The following is a 15,963-nucleotide window of genomic DNA, read 5'->3' on the forward strand; positions in this document are numbered from 1 at the left end:
ACACACCTGTAATATTCTGAAAATATAATATCGCACACGATAGAATTATAATTAATAGAGTATTAAATCTTTGAGAGTATTTGATTGGCACGCATTTCCAGTAAGATCAACATTTGTTCCTGGTTATATGTGCTGTGATTCGCCAGGCTTCTGTCACGTATAATATTAGCAAACTTAAAGTTAAGTTGCTGGAGCCTGGTAAAAGATTGCCATCCAGGGGCCGGCGCACTTGAGCCTTGAAGTGAGGCTTGTTTCGAGAGAGAGAGAAAACAGCCTCTCATTATGTTGGTTGTGGCACCCCATCAGGCTGCTGCCTTTCTTCTATTGACAACACCCTGATAGGAGGAGCTGCGAGTGCGTAGAAGGCGTCAGAAACCCTGAATTTCTAACTTGCATCTTGCAGGACCTTTTCCAAGCAGCCCTCTCCAAAGGAAAACTTCTGCAAGCAAGTAAACACTGGGAGAGTCAGCGAGCAGCTGACAGCGCAGACCCAGACAATCTGCCGGTGTATGACTCCAGATCACATAATTCACACAAGAGCTTTGGAAATAGGGGGTTGATTCTCACACACACACACACACACACACACTCAAAACCATAATCTTAGCCATGTCGTATCCTCAGGGCTACTTGTATCAACCGTCAGCTTCTTTAGCTCTTTACTCGTGTCCAGCGTACAGCACGAGCGTAATCTCGGGACCCAGGACGGATGAACTTGGGAGATCTTCTTCGGGATCTGCCTTCAGCCCGTACGCCGGATCTACAGCTTTTACAGCCCCTTCCCCAGGCTATAACAGCCACCTCCAGTACGGTACAGACCCGACCGCTGCCTTCACTTCCTACGTGGTAAGTTCTGTTTTCTAGACACCATTATAATGCATTCATAACTATTGCTGAATACAATGGTGCCTCTTTGAGATCGTTTCTGCAAAGATCTCTTTACAAACTTTTCAGGCGTCCCAGTCTGTCATTTTAATGCAATTTGATTCTTGTTAAGAAAAACTTTGATAAAATGGATATTAGGAAAGCTTGATTTTATTACAATCTTCAAAAGCTCAGAGCTTTGCACTCAGCTGCTCGCATTTTAAAAAATATATATATTATCTCACTAGGTAAAAGGATTTACAGCTGAATGCGGTTGGTACAAAACGCGATTTTGACGGGTGTTTGTTGTGTCTTAGGGCTCTCCCTATGATCACTCGACGGGAATGGCTGGATCTATAGGATATCACCCGTACGCTGCTCCTTTAGGCTCTTATCCCTATGGTGACCCAGCTTACCGAAAAAATGCCACCAGAGATGCCACTGCCACCCTCAAAGCCTGGCTCAGCGAGCACAGAAAGAACCCTTATCCCACCAAAGGCGAGAAGATCATGCTGGCTATCATCACCAAAATGACTCTCACTCAAGTGTCCACCTGGTTTGCAAACGCCAGGAGGAGGCTGAAGAAAGAGAATAAGATGACCTGGACCCCGAGAAATAGGAGCGAAGACGAGGAGGAAGAAGAGAACATAGATCTGGAGAAAAACGACGACGACGAGCCGCAGAAATCTTTGGAAAAGGAAAATTCGTCGGAACCAGAGTCAGGTAAGATATTAATGAATATTTTAGTGAAATCATTTCCAATAAGGGCGCGGAGTTGATTGTTGCTTTATTATTTATAAAGCACACAAATGCAAATAACACACTGATTTTCGTTTGAATTGTAATTTTCGCTACACGTGTTGTTGAGACATTTTTAAAAACGCAATACTCTAAAATCTATGATAAATAATGTCTCGAAGTACAACATTTAAGCGGAATCAAGAAATCGGAATATCATCATTTTGAGTTCCTTTGAAGCAAACATAATATCATTAATTAGATTATAATTAAAATGTTGGATGTATTTTACATTTTGGAATAGAATAAGTGATTGTTTTTCTCTTTTTGAACTGATTCAAACAGGGAATCAGAAAACGAACATAGTAGAAATTGCTTGTGAAAGATTTGAGGAACAAGATCCGAGCAAAAAAAGTGGGCAGATCCTGAGCGATTCGGAGTTAAAGGATACAGAGGAAAGAGAGACCATTCACTCCCCCAAAGCCACGACTTCTTCCCTGGTTGTGCCTCATGGAGCTAAGCTCTTGCACGAAAGCAACGACTCCGAATTAGAAAATGCACATACAAACCTAACTCACACTCTTCCGAGTAACACAGCGAACTGCAATGTGACTTCAGTCATCCATTCCCCCCCGGCAACAAGCTCCAAGCCCAAACTCTGGTCTCTAGCAGAAATCGCCACTTCTGACAAGTCGAAGGAACAGAGCGAGCAGCTGCAGAGTGCGTGCCCGGGTCAAGGCTGCGCCGTGTCGGCCAGCGCCTCGTCTCCGTCCCGTTCCCCTTGCCCTTACCCGAACAGCGCTGTGTTGGGTCGGCCTCTCTACTACACCTCGCCCTTCTACACGGGCTACACGAACTATGGCAGCTTCGGACACCTTCACAGCCACCATGGAGGTAGTAGCACAACACACTTCAGTTCCAATGGATTAAGTCAGACTGTCTTAAGCAGAGCAGAGGCTCTGGCAAAACTCTGTACAGAAACTAAAACAAAGAGCCCGGTACAAATAGATCATTGCAAGGACACATCGTCTTATGATTTGAAGAAAGGTATGTCCAATATTTAATACTGGTTCTTCGCCGAATCTCTGGACACTATTTATTATTTTGCCATGGCAAAGTATTTTACGTCAAGATGGTATAAAGTAACAAAGATTTTTAGTTTCTGATACGGTCGAAACGGTTGATGCAAACTGTTCAAAATGTAACATCTGAAAAGAATGTCTTAACCCCAACCACGAATTAATTTGTATTAAAACTAATTCTGTATATTTAATGTAGCGTTTTGTATTTAAAAAGGATAATACACCCTCTTTGAAGTAAATTATGAAACGAGTCTCTTGTACAGATATTATTGTTGTTCTTTCGTATAATATATACACATATATAATATAAATCTGTGTTTTTGAAATGTTTCCTAGTTAAGACGATGGCAATTTAATTTAAGACGAAAGCTGTTTTCTCTGGGTGTGTGGGGTTGGGGGGGGGGCGGTGGGGGGGGGAGGTTTTAACAAAACACAAATTAGACTTACTAGAGGAAAAATAAATTCAAGGGCCGCTGCTGAGCAAAATGTAAATATTTAATTAAAACACAGTTTCGGCTTACACATCCAGGCGATCATTGCTGTTTGGCTTGGTTTGTTTTGTTTTCAAAAAGTGGTGAACTTGTATCTTAAAGAAAATTGATACCAGAAAGAAAGAGTGTGGCACTTTCACTGCGCAGTTGGTAGAGTGCAAGAACTGGCTGGAATAATAAGGCTAAAACTAAAGTGCCATCCTTTAACCTAATTACATCCAATCAGTGTCGTGTTCTATGCAAAGCAATCATCTGGTGAACTTTGCTAATGAGTTCGATTTTATGCCAAATTTAGTCCTCATTACAATCGCAAAAAAGCACAGCAGTGCTATATATGAGGCAGAGAGAGCTGAATGCATGCTGACATCCATACAAGATAACCTCGCCTCGACTTTCCACACCCCACCCCCGCCCCTAACCCCCCTCCCCCCTCAAGTTGTGTTCGTTTACCATGTAAATTCGCTTAATTCTCCGGTGTTGGCCGCAAGATTTTCTTAGGCTTTTTTTGCTGCTCATATTTCCCCCACTTTCAGTGTTACGATACTGGAGGCCATTCAGTTAAAAATGTTGAATTGAACTTTTCTCAGATTCGCAGGTAGGTGTCACACTTGTTCCGAACAGAAAACCATCGGACTTTCAACTAAGTGCCAAAAAGGCTTTTTAATATATATTAAAAAATCAGAATCAAATAGCACTCCTTGCAACAAAAACCCGCAAATTCACATACCAGGGACTATCAAATTAACGTGAAACTTTACAAAAGGAAAATAAACCACCCTCATAGTATTTGATGCGAATAATTTCACTACAGTCAATGCCCTGAACATGTCACCGTACCTCGAAGTGTGATGCGATGAAAAGCAGAAATTAATTTTTTTGTGAAATATTGTCTTCGGTGTATCGATTGTGCTGGAAGTAGGAGACAAAAAAATCTTTGAATTGTATTTTTGTAAGAATTATACCCAGAGCTTTTACTAATTTATGCGGCTGTTTTTTTGCAAAAACAATGGACTCGGAAATGTTTGTAAATAAAATCTCAGCCTGATTTTTCCAAATACGTCTTGATGCTTCCTATTTTTGCTTCTGCAGAATTGATTCAGCCCGACTATCCTAATTTAGAAGACCATCAGATTGAGAAATTAAATATTAATGACAGATCCCGCTACAGAAAAGGGAAAACGAAAAAAAAGCTCATTTATAGTGGCAATTAAATTGAAGATGTCAGTCCCCTTTCTCTCAATTGAATTTAGTCAGTGAGCCCATTAAATATTGTACAACGACTCCACATTTCGACCTAATCTGTGCGTAATTTAAAGTTAGCTGGGTGGAAACTAACTGATGTAAATTTTGTACTTGACAGGTATATATTTTGTTAATGTAAAATTACTTAATGCTATTTGTATTTCCAACGGTCTTTCAGCACAAATAATACAGAAAACGCTTGACTGTCAGGCTAAATGGAACGCCGGCACGTGTGTTCCATATATTTAGCGAATTTTCCAACCAACTGCAACAATAACTTATCACAATTCAAATGTTTTCACAATTAAGAACTGAATAAAAACACACTTTAAAAAAAAGTTTCATCGGATAGGGTTTGATTTTTCTGTCTGCGCGCCATTATAACCCATTACACATTTAAAACGTTACTTGCCATAAACATATGATTAGTTCAGAATCTAAATATACTCAGGTGCAAAGCAACACTCGCTGTTTAAAACACACACATCACTTGTGTGTATACGCAACGAATTGGACAGAGTTTTATTCCAAAATGAAGCATTTTGCGATATTATTTGTTAATTGTCCATAAAATGACTCACAGTGATTACACCTCCCTTTACCAGTCCCCTCGACCTTATTAAATGCGGAACACAGAAGAAAGGCGGCTTTATTTATCAGTTGTCTTTAATATACAGTTTCTCTAGTAGGAGTGTTAAAAGATGGGTTTCCATTAATCTTATTTAATTTCATCTTTCTAGTCTTTCAGTAAATTGTCGGAAAGTGTCTCAGGGGGCGAATATAAATACCCTTGTAATGGTACTAAAATGCTCAGAGTCTCCCGGACATTCAAATCAGAACTTCTATTTTTATCTGGTGCTAAAGTGTTAGCTGCACTGGCGTGATTGCAATATATCATCAGGCAGCACCATAATTATTAGTTTCCCCTCGCCTCCTTCCTCATCTGGCTTTCTTCAATGTAATTTTTTAATGTACAAAAATAACCTGCAGCTTAAAGTTATGATCAGTTTCAAACAAGGAATTAATAGTAAATTACTTTATTTCATGGACCTTATGCAAATTAGTAGTGTGACTATGGTGTCTATTTTAGGAATTAAATTAATCTTTACTTAATTTTAAAGGATTAGAGACTTAAAGGCGGTATTAGTCATAAGCTGATTTTTATATTTTTCATAAAGAAATGATCTTTTATAAGTTGTTCAAGTGCATTAGCGCAGATTTGCAAATACTATTTCCAATGTTCTACATAACCCAGTACCATGCGCACCAGATACTAGTCCGAGTTACCTTGTGGTTTCCACTAAATGATATGGGTTTTAGGGCTTGGTGGCCAGCGTGCAATTTGCTGTTGTATAATCACACACGAATCTTCCTCCAGGGCAGCCTTTACATTAAAGAGGACTGATAGCCGAATGTATTAATATTTAGCTATATATAATTTCACTATGCTTTTATTATTGCTGCCTAGATATATTCTATTTTCTCTAGAAATGAAAACAATTAATGGCATAACTGGTTTTCTGAGTTCCGCAAACTTTTTTCCTCACTGTTTAGAATATTTATTATTTGACCACAGTTTTCAGCAGACCATGCACAGATACACACACATGGACAGGCATGCCTGATTGTCTGATACAGCATGGATATGTTCACGGACATAACTGCGTACATGCATGCATATACACCTGTATGTATGTGTGCATGTGCCTACCTGTTCCTACATTATAACTCTGGCCAATACCCACCAGTATTTTATCTGTTTCCTCTGGTTGTGTCGGCTTATTTACAATAAACAGTATTTTGAAACTTCTTAAAGTAACAGAAGGTTGCTGCAAATATTTTGCACATTTCCCTCCCAAAATCAAAAAGACGTAATTCATTTTACACAAAACGGACAAGTGAATGTGAGAAAAATGCTGGTAACTGCTGTGACTTTAAAGTACCTTGTATACTTTTGGGAGTGCTGATAACGATGTCGGTGTTCATTGTAAATATCTGAAAACACCTCCCCCACCAACCGTATTGTTTAAACGCCGATGTGGGTCTTCAGACAATTTCTGTTGAATACAACAGGTAAGAAAAACATGAAAATAAAATTTGTTCTCACAACTGCAAATTCGGAAGTTTTACTTTGAGAAATGCCCAATATATGGAAAAGAGTGAGCCTGGGTACATAGGGAAATGTGCAAGTTTTGAAAAGGCACTTTTATCACCAACAAAATGATGTATGTAGATATGAAGACATACTCATGTTTATAAAAAGAACCACGCTGTTAGCGTGACCTTATTATTCGTTAATATGGAAGGACCATAAAATGCACGCAATATACTTATAAATAAAGTATCAATACAAGATATGAGCAAGATGGGCACTATTAACACAAACAAGTGCTTGCATTGATGCAAAACGGACTGAAAACAGAAGCAAAACACTGAATGTCGCTCCATCCCTGGAGAATCATATATTTCAGGTGACCAAGAGCAAAGCATTAATGGAACAATGACATGTTCCTGAAACTTCTGGAACTAAACTGGGATGTTGATTTTCTCGTCGAAATGATCCCCTTCCATTCCAGACCAGATAAGAATGTGATACCCCTTCCACACTCCGTAGTCTGTCCTTAGTTCGCCCCATTGACTGGGAAGAGGTGAAAAGTCTGTGTCCTCTTCCCAGCCGTGAATTCCTGGCATTCCTCCCTTCACATGGTCAAAAAAAACTGTGGAGTAACAACAAGCAGACAGCAATCGCTTTCAGTCCAGCCATGCAGAGGCAGAAAAGAAGGAAAAGAAACATCAAGCATTACTGTTCATTTCTTCGCGCCTGGCAGGTAATAGTGTCAAGGAGTTAACATGGCAGCGACCCCCAGTTGGCTCAGTGAAACCCTGGGTTTCCTTAACCGGCTCAGCAAGTCGTCTATCGCTGAAAGTAACGGGCCAGTAACATTTTCCATCCTTCTTGTGCGGGACAATTCCAGCACCGTTGTTAATGAAACAAAGGGAGAGTTTGTTTGAAATCACCATGGGAGGGGGAACATTTCTTATGGTCCTGGAGATATTAAAGTATAATTTTGTTTAGCGCATCCCTACACGTGCAGAAAAAGCTTGGCTGTTCACGGTATTTTGAAGTGTGGTGAAGTGTAGTGAAGTCTAGAAGTGTATCATCAAAACCACATTCTTCACCGGTCGTCTTAAAAACTTAAAACTCTTGATCTCGAAATGTGTTTATCTAACGATGCGGCTCAACATCATGAAAGAGAATGAAAAAGTTCGATCAATACATGGTCTTGCGCGATATTTTACATACTTCTAGTTTCTTTTCTAAAGAATAAAGTTAAAATTCGAAGCAGCCCTGCTCATTGTCAAGGGATTCGTGCTTTACTGTTAATGTACAGAATAATTACAGTACATGATGGGCTGTTATAAACGCAATCGGAAATTAAAAAAGAACAGTTATAAAGGTGTCCCGCGTTTTTCTTACGCAGGCTTACACTAAATGTGAAGCTTACTTAGCACTTAAATATGGAGCCCCCTTATCACCTGAAAACACTTCAGACATTCGCTATCGTGCTCATCAAATCTGTACAAAATGCAATTCCAAGTTGTTATGCAAACGTGGTACAAGCGGTTCCGTTTTTGTGAAGCTGTTTCTTATTTGGCTATGCCCTCTCTCTCCATACTCTTAAATTTAGTTGCCTATTTAATCTACCGCCGCCGCCTCCAAATAAACTTCAGTATCCGGACAAGGTGTGAGCTGATAGCTTTGTACTCTTTTGTCTGCGTCAGGGAGCAAAAGGTGCCGTTTGCACACTACATAAATAATCATATGGAGAGAAACCTAAAAAATGGCCTACAAATCGAGTCCATCTGGAGCTGATCGAGATGATCAAAGGCCCTGGTTTGCTTGGGCTAAAATGTTAGTCTGTCTGTGTCCTGAGAGCATATTTAGGAAACTGGTTTCTGTACCTAGAGAGAAAAACTCCACTGATCCCAACCCTTGACATGAACCCAACAGGGAGACCGCTTTAAGAAAGCATACAAAATACTTTTGCAGAAAGGATGGGATAGCGAACGAGACTTTTTTTAAAAACAAATACCAACTTTGTTTGAAGTACTGGCTGGCGCCGCGGATGGGAAAATTGTGCCGGCTGCTAATGAATTGCAAGCCTCTGCATTGCGTATGTCAGTGTAGCCCTGTTAGTGTGGTAATGAATGGATGGTCATCACTAACGTAAGTAAATCAAATTACATAGTGGAGAGTTAATAACTTCTTCAACTGTTTTCCTAATTGCTTTAAAATGCCTTGCACATACAATCAGCTTTGCGCCATCCGGAGACCCCAGGCTTCTTGGAAAACCAATAGATTTGATTATATAAAAATAACTAATTTTAAGTGCGTTATATATTAGTCTCTCTGGTCCAATTGAGAATTATGGGCACTGCAAAAATACTGGTGGATAATTTGTGGGCTGTCGTGATATTATTGTAAATTACTTATCTCTAAATGAAGACTAACCAACAAATCTATCGGATTCAAAAACTTTCATGCTGAAACGTGCAATTTTTAAATCGAAGAGGTTCACGGATATAGTTCTTACGGATTTTTTCTGTTGGAGAGCAATATATAGATGCTTGTATAGTCAATATTTTGTGAACGGTTTGTGTTTGGTTGTGTGTGTATCCGCTTGCTCTTTATGTTGGAAAATAATCTTAAATGATATTTTCTAATCTCGCGCTTTTTGACTGTAGGATTAAACGCAAATTAAAGTTTAACAGATCCTAACGGCTGTAAAGCACATCATAGCGCTACATAACACTTTCTAGTGGTTATAAGGGTGAGTATTAAGGCGTATCGACCACACATGTATAACATGAATCTGTGTAGGTTTCTATACAAATAAAGCGACTTTAGTGGGGCTTAACTGCACCGCAAGGGTAGTTTATCTGCTTAATTTGCCACAGCAAAAAACGGGTAAATGGAGTTGAGGCACAGATCAGCCAGGATTTAATTGGATGCGGGAACGGACTCAATGGGCTGAATGGCCTACTTCTGGTTCTATACATGGATTATTGAAACTTCTTAAACGTTATTGCCTCATTATCCACGCTGTTTGAAATGCTGAGGCCGGACCTATTGGAAGACCATGCTGAATGCAAGCTTCCAGAAAGCCCAACTCTCCAGGGGATCAGGAGCGAATTTGCTAAGCTCTTTCTATTCTTTACTGTTTGAGAAATATTCCAAAATTAAATACCAAACTCCTGATTTTATCTAGGCTTGGCGTCTTTCATCATTTCCTTCTGCCTTATCCAGCCTTTGTAGTTTTTTGTTGTTGCTCGTTCTGTTCTCGCCTATACGCTTGTCTAAGGAGAAGAAATATAAATGGATTCCAGATTAAGAAGAAATAAAACAGCCCGGCAATTCATTATGTAATAGGAATCTATTGACAAACGAGGTGATACGTTGTTAATTATTGTTATTATCCAGATGTACAAGTCAAGTTCTGCTATACCAGCTTGCACAAACCACTAGAGGCACTGACAAGAGTGAGTCTGCCACTTCAACAACATCAAATTCAGTTAAGAAATGTAAAGGGAATCCTATTATTTGACCTAGTTAGATTATTAGTAAGGACATCTGTGACTGGCAGCATACCAAGTATTGCCAGAAACAGACCCTGCTGCCCCAACCCCTCCTCCCCCCCTCCCCCAACCAAAACAAAAAACAATATGTTAATTCCTGTGAGTATCCTTGCCCTCCCCTTCGATTCTGAGGGGAAAAATTGGCAGAAATGCTGCTATCGAGAGAAAACAGAAGCAGTTGCAGAACAAGTGGCTGTTTTTGAATTTACCTTTTGTGTGTGTCTATAAGCAATCTTGTGGCATTTTCCTCACAAAAAGGGATTATAATGCGCCACCGGCGTGGGATCAGTAGAGTTGGACTGCAGTAGACTTTCAGTGAAATCGCAGAGGGGATAAGGGTCTTGCTTTATTTAATCATCAAATCCCGGAATGAAGCTCTTAATTAATTATGGGCGCTAAAAATTCAGCCCAGCTGTTTCTTCAGCTTGGCTCTGGCTCGAGTGGAGAAAGACAAACTCTGGGCTGAGAACTGCGAGAGCACATTCAGCATAAATCACTTCCTAATGATACTCCTTGGTGAAAATGAACCTGTTAATGACGGATAGTTTATTGTCCTCTAGATTTCTACACCCTGTACAGTACAAAACTGTCCAGCCGAGTTGTTACCTATTAACGATTTTGCACTTCTAAATGTTAAAAGCCTTTTAAATATTTATGATGAAATTGTAAACTGACCTAGATATGGATTGTCACGATATGATTTACAATTGTATACAGACCTATCCAAAGTAGGAATATATATATACATATATGTAAAACACAAGGTTTGTTAAGGAACAGTCTACGTTTATTAAAAAAGGAGGCTTGGAAACCAACGAAAAAGTAACGAAAACAAATAGGCATGCCCCTTGTTTCTCCAGTGCTTCCAAAAGTCTCTGGGGAAAACGTGAGCTTGTGATTCTTGCAGCTGTTTGATAACACTCTGTACAGTCCTTATACTGTTGATCCAGTCAGATCCTATCAATGGACATTGCATGCTCGAATTTAAAAGATCTTATGATAGGTTTTTTTTCTTCCCCAAGAATGTAAGGTTTAGTTCCTCATTTTATTTAATCACACTAGTCTATAACTAGTCAACTCAGCATTGCATTGTAAATATTGATATGCTCATAGATATATCAAGGGTATACAGAACCGAGAACAGTAAATGCATCCCACATAATGGATTACATAGGGCTTGCTTGGGATTTGGGTGCATTTATAGATCAGCTGCATTACGCGTTTTACGTCAAACTGGTTTAGGTTTCGCAGAGGCACCTTGCCTAGAATAATTTAGGTGTGAAATTTCCCAAACTACCTTTATACAAGCGGCACCACTTTGGGTAAGGTAAAACCTTAAAAAAGCAAACCTCGAAAAGTCGCCACCTGATCGAGTGGTAAGTTTACAGACTTCGTTTTTTAACAGTAGCAAAGAACTCACTGTCCCATTGTTTTGTTAACATTAAAAATTAACTGGTATTCGGATGCTGAGGCGCATAACTGTGCACATGGGTGCAAGCGCATCTGTACTGTTTGGTCGCTCAGAAATCCGCTCTTCTTCATACTGCCTTCAGTTGAGGCCGTAGGTTAAATAATACTTAAAATACTTATAGTCTAGCATTATATTTTAAGTAAAGATAGTTCTCATTATGTTATGACATGAAGAACAGCTGCCTTCTTTCTTAGACCTCTTGCTGCCCATATCCTAACTCTCACCAAGTCTCATTCACCCATCAGCCCTATGTTTGCTGAATAACATCGGCTCCCAGTCAGTCAATACCTTGACTTTAAAATTATCAACCTTGTTTCAAATCCCATGACCTCACTCCTTCACTTACTCTATTACCTCCTCCATCCTACAATCCTCCAAGATCGCTGCGCTCCTCCAATTCTGGTCTGTTGCACAGCCCAGATTTTCATCACTCCACCATTGGCAACTGCTGGATCCTAAACTCTGCATTTCCCTCCTTAAACCTCCCTGTCTTTCTACATATTTCTCTTCCTTTAAGCCGCTTCTTAAAACCTACCTCTTTACGCCAAGCATTTGCCACCTGTTCTAACATCTCCTTATGTGTCAAACTTTGTTTGATAACTCTCCTGTAAAGCAGCTTGGGATGTTGTACTACATTAGGGGTGTTATATTAAAGCAAATTGTTGTGAGATTTTACAGATATAATGTGCTGTGTCATGTGTATTATTACATGATAGTAGGCTCGAAACATGTTTACCCTCTGTGATGGAATGACCTTAGGTTCCACTAATTTCAATTGGATAATGGGCAAATAGGGTTGATTTTATAATTTCTATGTTCTTAGGTTCCTAACTGTGACAGCGGACAATCTGCAATAATAACTGTCTAACTTCAGTCATATCAATTTCTTTTCAGTTGCTGCTCTGCAAGTGAATTTATGCCTCAAGAACAGTAAAACAGTCATAAAATAATGGAAGTAAACTTTCAAAAAGAACATATGCCATAAAATTAAAATTGAGCTGGCAATCATTAATTGCAAAACTACATCCAACAACCCAGAATATTTAAATAAAAGCAAAATACTGCAGATGCTGGAAATCTGACATAAAAACAAGAAATGCTGGAACTACTCAGCAGGGCTGGCAGCATCTGTGGAGAGAGAAGCAGAGTTAATGTTTCAGGTCAGTGACCCTTCATCAGAACAGTTGGAAATCATAATGAAGGATGCAGATTGTGATGGAAAGAAAATTGTATATAGGAACCAGAAGCTAAGTCTGATAAGGCAAGAGATAGTGAATGAGTTATGTGCCAATATAATATTACTAATTTCTTTCCATCTATCTCTCATTCTATTTTGTGGTTGCATTTTAATTCATCTTGGGGAAAGATGTTTTAGCTGTACATGAATCTGAAAGGACCAATCTTTGTAAGGACGCAGTGAGTAAACATTGCAAATTGTGTCAACAATTGTGTATGAGTTCCATAAACTATCAGCTAGCCAATGTGGCTGGAGATTATACATGTAGTATAAATACACAAACTAGATTCCTTCTATAAAGCTGTTTAGGGAGCACCATAAAATGTGTCATATTGCAAAGGGGATATCATTGAAGGGCTGTTGTACATAGTTGGTTAGGGAATGGAACCATAAATAACATTTACCATCCCAGAGGGTAGGCTACAGTTATAATGAGGAATTAGTGCTTGCATATACATGTGTACTTCACTTGCCTCACAAAGACAAACTGTTACAGCATTCCCTGTATATGTGTGAATCTATTATATGATTTGTGCATGTGTACACACTTCAACAGTGCCTGAAATGATTTGATAGCAGAACTGTCTATTGTTTAAGTAAAGGATCATTTTGATTTTTGTGCTTTCATAAATGTCCATCTCGCTACCTGTCTCTTAACACCTGTTTTGAGGTATTATTTTACAGTTTTTAGAGATAAAAGTCAACAATTTTATTTCATGGTAAAATGGCACAATTTGCCCAGACATCCCTTTTCCTAAAAGAAATAAATAGGCTTTTATTCACTGAAAGCAAACCACAGACTCTTTGCTTAAGCTTGATGGATGCAAATGTAAATGCGCACTTATTTAATTGGATCAGGTCCCAAGATAAAAGAGATAAACGGCTCCCAGTTTGCCAAGTTATTTTCAGAGGCATGCAGTGATGTGTGTAGTGAAAGTTAATGAAGAAGCAAAGAGACAAACTGTACTTAAAATACCTTGGGTCTAGACTTGTTGAAAGGAAGCCTGGAGTTTTTATACATGTAGGAGAATTTGAGAGAAGCATTGACATGCCCTTCAGTGGAACAGGTGGTGGTTTGTGGAGGATATCTGCTAAACATTACTGAAATAACAGAGAATCTCAGGCAACTATGGAGAGACCAGTTTTTCTCTAGATGATGCTTTGGTAATACCTGATGAATTAAAATGCTGTTTCAAGTTTCATCAGTGTGCACTTTTTTGCTCTTTGGTCGCAGCTTCAAGCAATCACTTCACCTCATAGTGTGCAATCAGACATCAACTGCAAAAGCAATTATTACAAAAATGCCTATATCACTGTCTTTACTTGTTTTTTCTCTGTGGTTTACATCCATATGCATGAGCCATTAACAGACAGTTATTGATACAAACACAGTTTTTGTTGCTAAAGGCCTTCCAAAACAAATTCTCCGGCTGAGTGCCAACGTATGCATGTTGGCTTAGTGCAAGCTGATTAGTGAGATGATTTACAGCCTAACAGAAAGGATGATACTGTCAAGGCAGCAATTCAAAAAGACAAGATAGCACACCCGCAAGGCTTCGTTCATATTACTGTAAACCACCCAACAAATCAAGACCTACACCACAAGTACCTGAAACAGTCAAGCAATCAATTGGCTGCAGATTAAATGCAGTCTCTATTACCAGTTTCTCCGGTAATTTGTTACCCTGACAATAGTATCTCCTAGCTGTATGAAACCACTCCTCCTCACCTGTCCAACTGCGTGAGAATGGAGATATTTCAGGACCTCAGCAGGGCACCTAATACTACAGTTGCAATATTGCTTCTGTTTTCTACCCTTACAAATAGCAAGACAATAAGTCTGAATGGTGGCCCACAAAACACAGGGGTCAAATGCTGCAATTTCAGCTACATACAGTTGTTCCTTTTGTCACCAGACTTTTTTCTCCTGTTCATTAATAATAAAACAAAATCTTTCTCTTCACTAGCTGTCCTTGATGGAGAAAACCTTACTCTGCAATAAACTTAGGGACTTTGATCTTAGACCATTCACTTAGGTCTTTTTTAGCTGAAATCAGTGGCAAAACTATGTGAACTTATTGTTCACACTTGCTGCGCTTCTGGTTTAGAAAGAACTGATTTATTAGCTTGTCAAGGGAAGCATTGTTCAAGAAGGCAATCAAAAAGCACTTACCTAGCTAAACTAAAATTACTGGCTTTTCACTGGCTAATTTGTATAACTCCCATGGAGCAGCTTGGAAAAGGTTTGATGAGGCATAAAATGATGATTAATGAATTTATTGCCCTAGTGCTCATCAAATAGGAGTGTGATTATGTTCTCTTGGTGTAGTGTCTGTTGCATATAGAGAATAGCCAGAAACATGACATTCAGTATCTGAGTAACAGTATGGTATTGGATTAATAGGGTATATATATATATATCTTATATATTAATATATTATGTATAATATGCATATACCAGTTGCCCTTGTGTTTTACTTTTTATTTGCAATTTTTGTCTTTTCCATTTATATCCTTACTCACCTCTCCTCATTCTCAGTCGCTCTGTGCATTTATGCCTCCTGCAACCATTTTTGGTTCTGCAGTCAAACTTTACAACTGCTTCTACTTCTGAATTTATTGTCCATTTCCTTGTTACTCACAGAATTTTTTTCAGCACTGTTGTTCCAGCTCTGGCATTTTAAGTCCTTTCTACCCTGTGTCATAACCCCTTCCCCCACTGATTGAAGATGTTTGTGGCCTGTCTGAACCTTCTCTGTTCAAATCCACTTATCTTAGACCCTCTCTCTTTCAGCCACTTTAAAGTTCCTTTTAAATCTCCCCATTCATTTTGCTGGTTGGGTCAGATTCAAACCCAGTGAAAGCCAAAAGAAAAACACAAGATGTTGCAACATCCATTGGGCATGTGCAATAACTGCAATGATATTTCAGCTGAAGTGGAGCAATAGTATGATTCGAAAGAGAAGTAAAGACTATGCCGAATACAAAGAAAGAAAGATAATGAAAAAGAGACAAAATTGGGAAAATTAAGTGATAAGCAAAGCAGCACCTAAAGGGACTAGCTGAAGGAAAATGAATACAAAGGAAACATGGCAAAATGTAAGAATAAGAGAAAAAAAGATAAAATTTCCAAAGAGAATTAGAAATTGCATAGAAAATAAAGCTAGAAGGAAATACACTTTATTTTAAATGGAAGCTTGT

The 15,963-nt window shown here is 38.9% G+C and overlaps 1 protein-coding gene across 1 annotated transcript; it reads left to right on the top strand.

The window, feature by feature from the left end:
* The first annotated feature begins 202 nt into the window (after positions 1-202).
* irx5a (iroquois homeobox 5a) lies at positions 203-3,058 on the top strand. The gene is made up of 3 exons (XM_068049914.1): positions 203-846; positions 1,182-1,587; positions 1,948-3,058. Exons 1-3 carry the CDS (start codon positions 610-612, stop codon positions 2,664-2,666), a joined length of 1,362 nt encoding a protein of 453 aa, XP_067906015.1. The 5' UTR covers positions 203-609; the 3' UTR covers positions 2,667-3,058.
* Positions 3,059-15,963: the final 12,905 nt, after the last annotated feature.

The sequence above is a fragment of the Heterodontus francisci genome, chromosome 17 (assembly GCF_036365525.1).
Source record: "Heterodontus francisci isolate sHetFra1 chromosome 17, sHetFra1.hap1, whole genome shotgun sequence".
NCBI classification, from domain to species: domain Eukaryota; kingdom Metazoa; phylum Chordata; class Chondrichthyes; order Heterodontiformes; family Heterodontidae; genus Heterodontus; species Heterodontus francisci.

Coding starts and splice junctions, on each gene's coding strand:
- irx5a (XM_068049914.1), top strand. CDS start 610: ATGTCGTATCCTCAGGGCTACTTGTATCAACCGTCAGCTTCTTTAGCT. Junction 847..1,181: donor CTGCCTTCACTTCCTACGTG/GTAAGTTCTGTT, acceptor GTTGTGTCTTAG/GGCTCTCCCTATGATCACTC. Junction 1,588..1,947: donor TTCGTCGGAACCAGAGTCAG/GTAAGATATTAA, acceptor TGATTCAAACAG/GGAATCAGAAAACGAACATA.